Raw genomic sequence first — 12484 nt, 5'->3', positions numbered from 1 at the left:
CATATGGCACGCTGGGGGAATCAAACTGTGGTTCGTTCTAGGTCAGCTACAAGCAAGGCAAATGCCCTACCACTGCGCTATGGCTCCAGCTCCCCCTTTAAAAAAAAAAAAAGTTATGCTTTTTGTGCCTGCCACATCCAGCGGTGCTCAGGTCTTACTCCTGGCTCTTCACTCAGGGATCACTCCAGGAAGGCTCAGGTGACCATATATGGTGCCAAAGATCGAACCCAGTTTGGCTGCCTGTAAGGCACTCTACTATCTCTGTACTATCTCTCACTGTGTACTCTCTCCAACCCCAGAACAGCCTTTTCTCTTTCATAATTTTTTTGTTTGTTTTTGTTTTTGGGTCATATCTGGCAGCCTCAGGGGTTCCTCCTGGCTCTACGATCAGAAATCGCTCCTGGCAGGTCGGAGAACCATATGGGATACCAGGATTCGAACCACCGTCCTCCTGCGTCTAAGTCAAATGCCTTACCGCTGTGCTATCTCTCCGGCCCCTCTTTCATAATTTCTTAAAGCACTTATTACATATATCTCGGGATTTGGAAATAGTTTTCATCATTGAAAGATTTATCTTGTCTCTATTTCTTCCATAGCCGGATAACAATTTTCTTTTTTTTTTTTTTTTTGGTTACACCAGGCAGCACTCAGGGGTTACTCCTGGCTCTATTCTATGCTCAGAAATCACTCTTGGCAGGCTCAGGGGACCATATGGGATGCCGAGATTCAAACCACTGATCTTATACATGCATGCCAAATGCCTTACCTCCATGCTATCTCTCTGGCCCCCAGATAACATTTTTTTTTTTTTTGTTTTTTTTGGTCACACCCGTTTGATGCCCAGGGGTTACTCCTGGCTAAGCACTCAGAAATCGCCCCTGGGGTGGGGGGACCATATGGGACGCTGGGGGATCGAACCACGGTCCTTCCTTGGCTAGCGCTTGCAAGGCAGACACCTTACCTTTAGCGCCACCTCGCTGGCCCCCCACAATTTCTTTTTTAAAAAAAGTTACTTTATCTAAACATTGTGATTTACCAAGTTGTTCATAATACGGTTGTTTCTGGCATTCCGTGTTCCAACACCAAATCTGCAACAAGTATAACACTCCCTTCACCATTGTCCCCAGATTCATCTCCCAAAACTTTTACTTATATTTTTACTTACTTTATATTATTTATATAACTAAGTGGAGGTTGAAATATCGAAAGAAAAAACTTGAGCAAAAGAAAATTTCTAAAATTGTTACCATCTTACAATGGGACCATTAAGTCGTAGTTTCAAGTCATTGAATAATAGATTACTAAGCTGTTTGTTGCTACTGATCATTCTGTATGATTGATTTTGTTTGTTGAGCTTAGATGGCTTCTATGCTTCTTTGACATAATTTGATGCCTTCCTACTGGGGTGTTGGTATTGAAAAATATGGAGGGGGTCTTGCAGCTGAATTCTCCGAATATTCCAGGATCTCTGGCAGATGTGCTGGTGGGCAGCACTGCAGCTGCCAGGGTTTCTGGAAAGATGGAAGAGTGTGGGGAGAGGGAACTGAATGCTGCCTGTCCTCACTATGATAAAACCAGAGTTCTCAGTCCCCAAAGTGGCATACCTGAAGTGTTGGTTGGTTAGGTGTCTGCAGAGATCAGTGGCAAAGTGGGCCATTGAAGTGGTGGCAGCTGTGGGGTCAGCTGCTGAGATTTAGCCTGCCTTCCTCCTGAAAGCACCCCAGTTTTCAGCGGGGAGGTCTGTGTACCCATAATTTTTCATTGATATACACAGAATCTGTACCTCGTCACCAGTGAAATGCACAAAACCTTACTTCCACCCTGTTCTTTTTTTGTTTGTTTTTAGGCCACACCCAACAGTGCTCAGGGTTTCCTTTGAGATTTGTACTCGGGGATCACTTCTGGCAGCATTCCAGGGACAAGATAGGGTGTCAAAGAATCGAATGATGGTCAACTGCCTACAAGTCATATGCCCTACCTGTTGTATTATCTCTGCAGCCCAGACTCTTGTCTCTTAGATTGTTAACCAGTATACTTACCTGTAGAAATGACAATATTTTGGAACTTTCACCTTAAGTTTTTCTTGGTGCCACACCCACTGACAATCACGGCTCTCCTGGCTCTGTACTCAGGAATTATTCCTGGTGGTGCTTGGGGGATCATATAGGATGCTGGAGATCAAATTTGGTTTCGTTGTATGCAAGGCAAACTCCCTCCTCCCTGCTGTACTATCGCTCCATCTCCATCTTAATTTTGTTTTGTTTTGTTTTGTTTTAGGCCACACATGATAGTACTGAGGAGCTACTACTCCTAGCACAGTGCTTGGGGGTCACTCCTAGTAATGCTCATGGGACCATCTGGTGTCAGGACCTGAATAGGGAAGCATGAATGCAAAGCATGCACTCAGCCTATTAGCTCTCTCTCCAATCTGCCTCATTATTCTTTTCAACTAACATTTAGAATGTAGTTTCAGCACTGGCGGGGGGGGGGGGGGCGGGGGCTGAGGGAACAGCTTGGGCCATAGCACTGGCAGCCTGGAGGTTCCCAGTTGATATCAGGGACCAAAACGTCACTCCCTTGGATGATGCACCTGAGAAAATGGGCCTGTTATACTGGTGGACTGTGGGGGGCGAGGGGGTAAAAAGAGATGCATTCAGGGAACATGGTGGAAGGAGGTCGACACCAGTGGTAGGATTGGCCCTAATTCATTGCATGTCTGAAACCCAACTATGATGGACTTTGTAAATCACAATGTTTTCTTTTTTTTTTTTTTTTTTTGGTTTTTGGGCCACACCCTGTGACGCTCAGGGGTTACTCCTGGCTATGCGCTCAGAAGTTGCTCCTGGCTTCTTGGGGGACCATATGGGATGCCGGGGGATCGAACCAAGGTCCGTCCTAGGCTAGCGCAGGCAAGGCAGGCACCTTACCTCCAGCGCCACCGCCCGGCCCCCAAATCACAATGTTTTCAATAAAAACAAAACAACAAAAACCAAACCACCTACGGCAATAAAAAAAGAAAGGAAAAGAATCGTGTGATAAAATAATAAAAAAACTGGATATTGGGGGCCAGAGAGAGAGCATGGAGGTAGAGCGTTTGCCTTGCATGTAGAAGGACGGTGGTTCGAATCCCAGCATCCCATATGGTCCCCCCGAGCCTGCCAGGAGCGATTTCTGAGTGTAGAGCGCTGCTGGGTGTGACCCCAAAACAAAACAAAACCAAAAAACTGGATGTAGGGGCTGGAGTGGTGGCACAATGGTAGGGCGTTGCCTTGTACGAGGCTGACCTAGGATGGACTGCGGTTTGATCCCCCAACGTCTCATAGGCCCAAAAAGCAAAATAATAATAATAATAATAATAATAATAATAATAATAATAATAATAATAATAATTTCAAGGCTATCGATGTAGCTTAATGGTTGGGGGAACATGCTTTGTATGCTCTGGAACTTGAGTTCAAACTCCAGCACTACTTGCTACCCAGGTGTAACCGTGGAGGGCTTTGAGAAAAAAAATTTTTGGGTCACATCCGGCAGTGCTTGGGGGTTACTCCTGGCTTACGCTAAGAAATTGCTCCTGGCAGGCTCGGGGGAACCATATGGGATGACAGGATTCGAGCCACCGTCCTTCTGCATGCAAGGCAAATGCCCAACCTCCATGCTGTCTCTCTGGCCCTATTCATTGTTTTTAATGGAAAATTTTGGGAGTACTATGTGATCCTACCTGTGTTGGCTATGGGCAAGGCAGGTGCCCTACCCACTGTACTATTTTTCTGGCCCCAGTATTTATTTAATTCTTTTTTTTTTTTTTTTTTTTTTTTTTTTTTTTTTTGGTTTTTGGGCCACACCCTGTGCCGCTCAGGGGTTACTCCTGGCTATGCGCTCAGAAGTTGCTCCTGGCTTCTTGGGGGACCATATGGGACACCGGGGGGATCGAACCGCAGTCCGTCCTAGGCTAGCGCAGGCAAGGCAGGCACCTTACCTCCAGCGCCACCGCCCGGCCCCATTTATTTAATTCTTATATGAAAAAGGATTAGGTTAAATTTGTAGGTAAAAAACTAAATGTATAGATTAAGAACTTAATCTATCAGAAGGGATAGCACAGCAAGTGCGGTGTTTGCCTTGCACAAAGCCAATACGAATTCAATTCTGTGCAGCCTATGTGGTTCCACGAGCCTGCCAGGAGTAATTCCTGAGTGCAGAGCCAGGATTGTGGCTGAGCGCTGGTTGTGGCCCCCCCAAAAACAAAAAACTAAGGATACAGCTCAGTACTACGATGCTTGCCTTATATATGTGAGGCCTTGAGATTTGATTCTGGTTCTGCAAAAATAAGTAAAGAAATAAATTTATAGATTAGATTAAGACAACATCTAGGGCCAGAGTACAGCAGACTACAGCAGGTAGGACACTTAACTTGCATATGGCTGAAGTGGGTTTGATCCCTGGCATGTCATATGGTCTCCTGAGTACCAGCAGTTGTGGCCTTAAAACAAAAATAAATACAAAAACAAGCAAACAACCTGGCACTCTAATGCTTTGAGCCACTTCTCCGGCACTTCTTCTTGTGTGTGTGTGTGTGTGTGTGTGTGTGTGTGTGTGTTTGTATGTGTGTGGTGGGAGCCACAGATATAGTAGAACTTGTAGACACTGCAGTTCCAGTGATTGGACCCAGGGCCTCATATATATATAAAGCAGCACTATTCTGATGAGGTACATCCCTGTCTTCCTCACTTCTTTTTTTATTTTATATTTGCTTTTTTGAGTCATACCTGGTGACGCTCAGGGGTTACTCCTGGATATGCGCTCAGAAATTGCTCCTAGCTTGGAGGATCAAATGGTACACTGGGCAATCAAACTGTGGTTCGTCCTAGGTCAGCCACGTGCCAAGAAAACGCCCTACTGCTTGTGCCACCTCTTTGCCATTTTTTTTTAAATCTCTAAATGTCTCCTTTCTAGTCCCTTATCTGTTGGTCCCCTCTTGGCCCTTTTTTATATCCTCAGTTGCTTTGCTTTCTCCCAGGACCCTGCTGATTCTTTTCGTGGAGATCGAGTACTGGGAGAGGCTGCTATTCGAGACGCCCCATTATGTGGTGAATGTAGCCGAACGTGCTGAGGACCTGCGAATCCTTCGTGAAAATCTGCTGCTTGTGGCCCGCGACTATAACAGGTAGTCCTCCAGTCTTTACTCAAGCTTTTCCAGGTGTCTAACGACACCTCTTTGCCTTATTTGTTCATGTGTGGTCTGCTTTCTACATATACATCTTTTACGTTTTACCCATCTCAAAAACAAAGCAACAAAAGCAAAAGATTTCTTCCTTACAATACCATTTATATATATATATATATATATATATATATATATATATATATATATATATATAATTTTTTAAAATATGGAACGCTTCACGAATTTGCGTGTCATCCTTGCACAGGGGCCATGCTAATCTTCTCTGTATCGTTCCAATTTTAGTATATGTGCTGTCGAAGCGAGCACTATATTTTATGTTTTATGTATTTTTTTGTTTTTTTTTGGGGGGAGGGGCAGGGATTGGCCCACATTTGGTGGTGTTCAGGGCTTACTCCTACCTGAGGAATAACTCCTGTCAGCGTTGGGAGATCATGGGTATGTCAGGAATTAAGCCTATAGAAGGTATCTGCAAGGCACATTGCAGTGCTTTATCCATTGTACTATATCTCTGGCCCATTATTTTTATTTTATTTTATTTTTATTTTTGGGCCACACCCAGCAGCACCCAAGGGTTTCTCCTGGCTCCACACTCAGAAACTGCTCCTGGCAGGCTCAGGGTACCATATGGGATACCAGGAATCAAACCCAGGTCCATCCTGGGTCGGCTGTGTGCAAGGCAAATGCTCTACTGCTGCGCTATCTTTCTGGCTCAGGCCTATTATTTCTATTCTCTTGTATTTGTGTCTTTCAGTTTTAGGGTCAAGAGAAAAGAACTAGCTAGTCCCCTGCCACATACAGGGCACTTGGGTATCCAATGGAGGCCTGAGCTACTCTGACCTTCGGAGTTCTCCATAACTTCCCTCCTATGGAGGAGACCTGCAGAGTCTGTCTCCAGTGTCCCTAGGAATGGAATTATATGCCGTTAGGACTGTGGACACAGCAGATTCATTGATCCAAGGTCAGGATGGATCTTTTGCCTTTCTCCCTGTGGCACTTACCTCTGACGTAGATTTTGTTCTGATGAGGCACCTTTCTCTGGCAGTCGAGAATGGCAATGTCTGATCTAGTAGTCACAAGGGGCATTATTTCTATTTCAATTAAACTGAAATGAACTAAATTTATAAATGTAATTATTTATCGTCACACTCCGCATTCCAAGTGCTTTAAAGCCTCGCGTTTTGTTGTTTCTATTTTTAAAACTTTTTTTCTTTTATAATTTTTCTGGTTTTTGAGTCACACCCGGCCTCGCTCAGGGGTTCCTCCTGACTCTACGCTTAGAAATCGTGCCTGGCAGGCTCAGGCTCAGGGGACCATATAGGATGCCAGGATTCGAACCACAGTTCTTCTGCGTCTAAGGCAAATGCCTTACCTCCATGGTATCTCTCAAGCCCCTCGTGTTTGTTTTTGACTGCTAAATTTTTTTCTTTTTGAGCCACACCCTGTGACAATCAGGGGTTACTCCTGGATATGCACTCAGAAATCGCTTCTGGCTTGGGGAACCATATGGTATGCTGGGGATTGAACCAAGGTCCTTCCTGGATCAGCCACATGCAAGGCAAACGCCCTCCTGTTGCGCTATCACTTCAGCCCCTGACTACTATTTTTTTTTTTTGGGCCACACCCAGTGGTGCTCAGGGGTTACTCCTGGCTGTCTGCTCAGCAATAGCTCCTGGCAGGCACGGGGGACCATATGGGACACCGGGATTTGAACCAACCACCTTTGGTCTTGGATCGGCTGCTTGCAAGGCAAATGCCGCTGTGCTATTTCTCCGGGCCTTGACTACTAATTTTTACAATAAAAAGCATAGTACATTTCAGACCACAAATCACTTAGCAGGTGGAGCACAATCTTTGCATTGAGAGAGTTGGGTTTGAACTCTGGCAACAGACTGCTGGGGGAGCCCCTGAGCACTGTCAGGCGTGGCTCCTCAAATCAAACCCAAACAGACTCAGAAACAAATTGTAGAATGTTTCCATACTGCAGAGCTTGCTTGGCAGGAACTAGACTAGAATCATGAACTTTCAGAGTTTTCCCTATTTTCCCTCTTATGGAGGAGACCTGCAGTGCTGTCTGTCTCCACCTGCCACCAGCCTTCTCTTCTCTTCAGGATCATTGCCATGCTGTCTCCGGATGAGCTAGCCCTGTTCAAAGAGCGGATTCGATTTCTGGATAGGAAGATCCACCCTGGACTCAAGAAACTAAATTGGTCCTTGAAGGGGGCCAGTGCCTTCTTCATCACAGAGTGCCGCATCCATGCCGGCAAGGTGAGCCTGAACTACCTGACAGATTGGTTGTGTGGTTTGTTTGGTTTTTGTTTTTTTGGTTTTTGGGTCACACCCGGTGACGCTCAGGGGTACTCCTGGCTCTGCGGCCAGAACTTGCTCCTGGCTTGGAGGACCATATGGGACGCCGGGGATCAAACCCAGGTCTGTCCTGGGTCAACCGCACGCCCTAAAGCTGTGCTTATTGCTCCAGTCCCTGGTGTATGTTTTTACCAAAATACCTGAGACTTGAGTAGCCTTTAGTTGTGCTGGACAAATCTTGGAGCAGTAAGAAAGAAAAGCCATGATCATGGGGGAAGCACTTTTAAAATAAACCTGTTAAACATAAGGAGAGAAATGGGAAGGTAGAATTCGGCTCAAAGGGCCTCTTCCAAAGCTGAAACGTTCCCCTGGGTGGTGTCTGACTGTAGGTACAGGGGATCGTGAATGAGTTCAAGGCCTCGACTATGACCATTGGCTGGCGAGCCCAGGAGATATCTGAGATGCTGCTGGTCCGCATTAGTGGCAAACGGGTCTACCGGGATCTGGAATTTGAGGAGGACCAGAGGGAGCACCGGGACACTGTGCAAAAGAAATTGATGAACCTGCATCAAGATGTGGTGAACATCATGACCAACTCCTATGAGGTCTTCAAGAATGATGGCCCTGAGGTAGGTAGGGCTTCTTGCCAGAGCTTTGGAACAAAAATCCCAGTCTCCCCAGACTATTATTCTCTTGGTCTTTCCCCTTTTATCCAATTTGTGCAGCTAATTTTGCACTAGTCCTTCTCTAGTCCTGGATTCACTTACCTGCCAATATTTCAAGCCGTCTTCATGTTCTGTCAGCATCTTGCCTTTGCATTTAGCCTACTTGTTCCTTTACCCATGGTCCTTTCCTAGGACTTGCTAGTTACCCAAGGGGATCCCTCTTTCTTCACTCCCCACCAGATTCAGCAGCAGTGGATGCTGTACATGATTCGGCTGGACCACATGATGGAGGATGCCCTACGTCTGAATGTGAAATGTTCATTGCAAGAACTCTCCAAGGCGATCAATGGGGATGGAAAGACCACCCCAAACCCTCTCTTCCGAGTTCTTGTCATTTTGAAGAATGACCTTCAGGGAGGGGAGGCTCAGGTGAGCGGTCACTTTACACCCAACAACCGAACATAGTCGCACTGGATTTGCCAGGTTTTGCTCAGCACGAAGTTGACTTTGGTCTTGACTTGCTTTTTAGTCTGGACGCTTATCTCGACGATGGCCTGTATTAAGCCTCACTCCGTTACATTTCCTACAGGTCGAATTCTCCCCCACTCTGCAGACTTTGGCAAATGTAGTCAATGACATTGCCAGTCACCTATTTACCACCATTTCTGTCTTTCAACACCTCCCTGAAATTCTCGTCAAGCGCAAGTATCTTCGGGACCCCATCTCTGTCATTGTGGGTGAGTTGGCGATGGAGGAGGGACCAGGTATAAGTAGTAGAGAGACCAGAACTGTTTCTAGACACTTTGGGTCAGGCATTTCTTAGACAGGCAGAAAACTAAGTTAGGGTCAGGTTGGTGAATGGAGCAAAGACAGAGATGGGGGGGTGTCACGTTTAGGTGACTAGGAACCAGTGAGATAGCTCAATGAACTGAGCATATTTTACTTGCAGGAGGGCTGGGTTACACCCCAGCACTGTGTATGGTCCCCTAAGCATTGCCAGGAGCTACCCAAAATACAGAATCGGTGTAGCCTTTGAGTAATACCAGGGGTAGATCCTGCCCCTCCAAAGGAATGGAGTTGGGATCTGAGATGAGAAATTAGGGAAGAAATCTGGGATTGGGAGATAAAATACCAAGATGCCAAGAGAGAATTCTATGCATTAGAAATATATTCTCCTCCTCCACCTTTATTTATTATTATTATTATTATTATTATTATTATTATTTGCTTTTTGGGCCACACCCAATGATGCCCAGGGTTACTCCTGTCTATGCACTCAAAAATTGCTCCTGGCTTGGGGAACCATATGGGACAGTGGGGGGATTGAATTGCAGTCTGTCCTAGGTTAGCGCATGCAAGGCAAATGCCCTATCACTTGCGCCACTGCTTCGGCTCCTCCACCTTTTTTATTTTTATATATTTTTTGGTTTTCGTGTCACACCTTGCAGTGCTCAGGGGTTCTTCCTGTCTCTATACTCAGATATCACCCTGGCAGGCTCGGGGGACCATATAGGATGCCAGGATTCGAACCACCATCCTTCTGCATGCAAGGCAAACGCTCTACCTCCATGCCATCTCTCCGGCCCTGTCCATCTTTATTTTATTTATTTATTTTTTGGGATCACACCTGGCAGTGCTCAGGGGTTACTCCTGGCTCTATGCTCAGAAATTGCTCCTGGCAAGCACTGGGGACCATATGGGATGCCGGGATCTGAACCACCGTCCTTCTGCATGAAAGGCAAACACCCTACTTCCATGCTATCTCTCTGTCCCCTCATCTTTATTTTTATTTTTATTTATTTATTTATTTTATTTTTTTGGTTTTTGGGCCATACCCGGCGGTGCTCAGGGGTTACTCCTGGCTCTCTGCTCAGAAATAGCTCCTGGCAGGCACGGGGGGGGGGGGTGCCATATGAGACACCGGGATTCGAACCAATCACCTTTGGTCCTGGATTGGCTGCTTGCAAGGCAAACACCGCTGTGCTATCTCTCCGGGCCCCTCATCTTTATTTTTAATGCCCTTTCTCCCACCCTACTTCTTGGGAAAAGGTGATTTGACAGGGCAGTTGCCAGGGACCGGGCTGAAACTTGATTTGGACTGGGAGTTAGTGAGAAATGTGTCCTTCTGGATCCTAAAGAGCGAGACGAGGAGATCAAGAAGATTCAGGCCCAAATCAGCGCCGGCATGACAAGCAATGCCAGCCTGCTCCAGAGCTACCTCAAGACCTGGGATACGTATCGGGAAATCTGGGAGATCAATAAGGATTCTTTCATTCGCCGCTACCAGCGCCTCAACCCTCCCGTCTCTTCTTTTGATGCTGACATTGCTCGGTAAGGAGTGAAGGCAGAGTTGACAGTCTACTTTAAAGGATTAGATGGGAAAAGGACCCATCTAGTAAACTGGGAAGGAGGATTGGGCACTGGAGTTGACGCAGAAATGTGTGGATTAAGCGATGGGATCAGAACAGCACCTGGCACTGGGAATGAGTTACTCAAGGACAGAGATCAGAAAGAAGTTGAAGATTTAGCAGGAAAGCCATTTTGGTGGAGGTATTTGTGTGTTTGGTTGGTCTTGTTTTTTTGGGTCACACCTGACAGTGCTCAGGGGTTACTCCTGGTTCTACGCTCAGAAATCGCTCCTGGCAGGCTCAGGGGACCATATGGGATGCTGGGATTCGAACCACAGTCCTTCTGCATGCAAAGCAAACGCTCAACCTCCATGCTATCTCTCTGGCCCCCAACAGTGATTTTTTGAGAACATGTTTTCCTTGTTTTACAAATGATGACAGTTTCTAGTAACCCACAGACAATATTTGGAAAGAACTTGCTCTACAATGATTAAGACAGAGAAGGTGCCATGCAGTTCAGTGGAAAGAAAGAGTTTCTAGAGTTTCTAGAGAAGGCTTCATGAAGGAAGTATATATATGAGGCTGGGTTTCATGAGATGAGTGTCCCCAGGGGGGCAATAGTAGCTCAAGGAAAGGCGTAAGGTTGGGAACTCATCAGTGGGTAGTCTAGAACCTCGCATAGAGAACGAGGCAGGCAAAGAAATGACATGCAGTTGACAATTTCATTCTCTCAGCAGAGAAAATTCCTAGTGAGGTGGATTCTTTGTTACAGTTGGGGAAACTGAGGCATAGATGAGTTAAATCAACTGACATGGGCCCCAGAGCTAATAAGCGGCAGTGTGAATTCATTCCACATTTTTGCAATGCTCGAGTCGTGGATATGGACCATGGTGTCTTCCTGCTGTTTTGTTGGCAGTGCTGGCAAAAGGACAGAATCACACTGCCAGGGCTTGGGCAGAAGAATGTGGTTGGGGTGCTGGTCAGTTTGGGGGTGGCAAAAGGAGACTGGCGCTGGCACCAGGGTGGTGCCATACCAGCGAGACCTGCCTTTCCAGTTACACGGAGGTCGCCAACAACGTGCAGAAGGAAGAGACCGTCCTCAACGTCCAGTTTGTGATGCTGGACTGCTCGCACCTCAAGTTCTCACTGGTGCAGCACTGCAATGAGTGGCAGAACAAGTTCACGACGCTGCTCAAGGAGATGGCGGCCAAGCGCCTGCTGGAGCTGCATACCTACCTCAAGGAAAATGCAGAGAAGTAGGGGCTCAGGGCACCCTGTACGGACTGGGGTGGGGAGGACAGGCAGCCCCGTCTTCTCACCAGCACTCTCTCTGCCTGCCCCCCAGAATCAGCCACCCCCCCCAGACCCTGGAGGAGCTGGGCGCCAGTCTGCATCTCATGGATACCCTGCAACATGACTTACCTAACATGGAGTCCCAGATCCCCCCCATCCATGAACAGTTCGCCATCCTGGAAAAGTATGAAGTGCTCGTTCCAGACAGCGTAAGTTCCAGGACATCCAGTCCATGTGTGTCGGGCCCATAGCAGCAGCAGACTCGAGAAGACAACTCCCTGCTGGCAAGACTCCTGGTAGTAAGGAGGGTAGCAGAGAGGGAAGAGGGCAAGAAGATTCGCCATTCCAGAAGAGTAGGCTGGGGGTGTAACTCAGTTTCATGAGTTGCATATCATGCATTTGACATACCAGCATGTGTGACTTACAAGAATTTTATCCTTAGTATTGACAAAGAAAAAAATAAATTCAGGGGCTAGAGCGATGGCACAGCGGTAGGGCATTTGCCTTGCATGCGGCTGACCCAGGACGGACCTGGGTTCGATCCCCAGTGTTCCATATGGTCCCCCAAGCCAGGAGCGATTTCTGAACGCAGACTAGGACTAAACCCTGAGTGTCACCAGGTGTGGCCCCAAAACCAAAATAAATAAATTCAAGAGCCCCAAAGTCCACTCAGACTCTAGGCCCATAAA

General features: G+C 46.8%; 1 protein-coding gene and 1 non-coding gene across 2 annotated transcripts in view; one reads left to right on the top strand and one right to left on the bottom strand.

Moving 5' to 3' along the window:
* DNAH2 (dynein axonemal heavy chain 2) overlaps nt 1-12484 on the top strand; it is a 140185-nt gene that overhangs the window by 56043 nt on the left and 71658 nt on the right. Inside the window, exons 12-19 of the mRNA XM_049766225.1 lie at nt 5018-5164; nt 7294-7450; nt 7879-8118; nt 8395-8583; nt 8744-8891; nt 10293-10485; nt 11558-11758; nt 11848-12004. Of these exons, the coding sequence (XP_049622182.1) occupies nt 5018-5164; nt 7294-7450; nt 7879-8118; nt 8395-8583; nt 8744-8891; nt 10293-10485; nt 11558-11758; nt 11848-12004 (1432 nt within the window). The remainder of the gene's footprint in view (nt 1-5017; nt 5165-7293; nt 7451-7878; nt 8119-8394; nt 8584-8743; nt 8892-10292; nt 10486-11557; nt 11759-11847; nt 12005-12484) is intronic.
* Nucleotides 5385-5491, bottom strand: LOC125998294 (U6 spliceosomal RNA). The gene has a single exon (XR_007491886.1). It is a non-coding gene; the product is annotated as a U6 spliceosomal RNA (small nuclear RNA).

Source organism: Suncus etruscus, chromosome 20, assembly GCF_024139225.1.
Source record: "Suncus etruscus isolate mSunEtr1 chromosome 20, mSunEtr1.pri.cur, whole genome shotgun sequence".
NCBI classification, from domain to species: domain Eukaryota; kingdom Metazoa; phylum Chordata; class Mammalia; order Eulipotyphla; family Soricidae; genus Suncus; species Suncus etruscus.
Note: the sequence above shows the minus strand (reverse complement) of the source record. Positions and strands in the feature narration are given on the sequence as shown.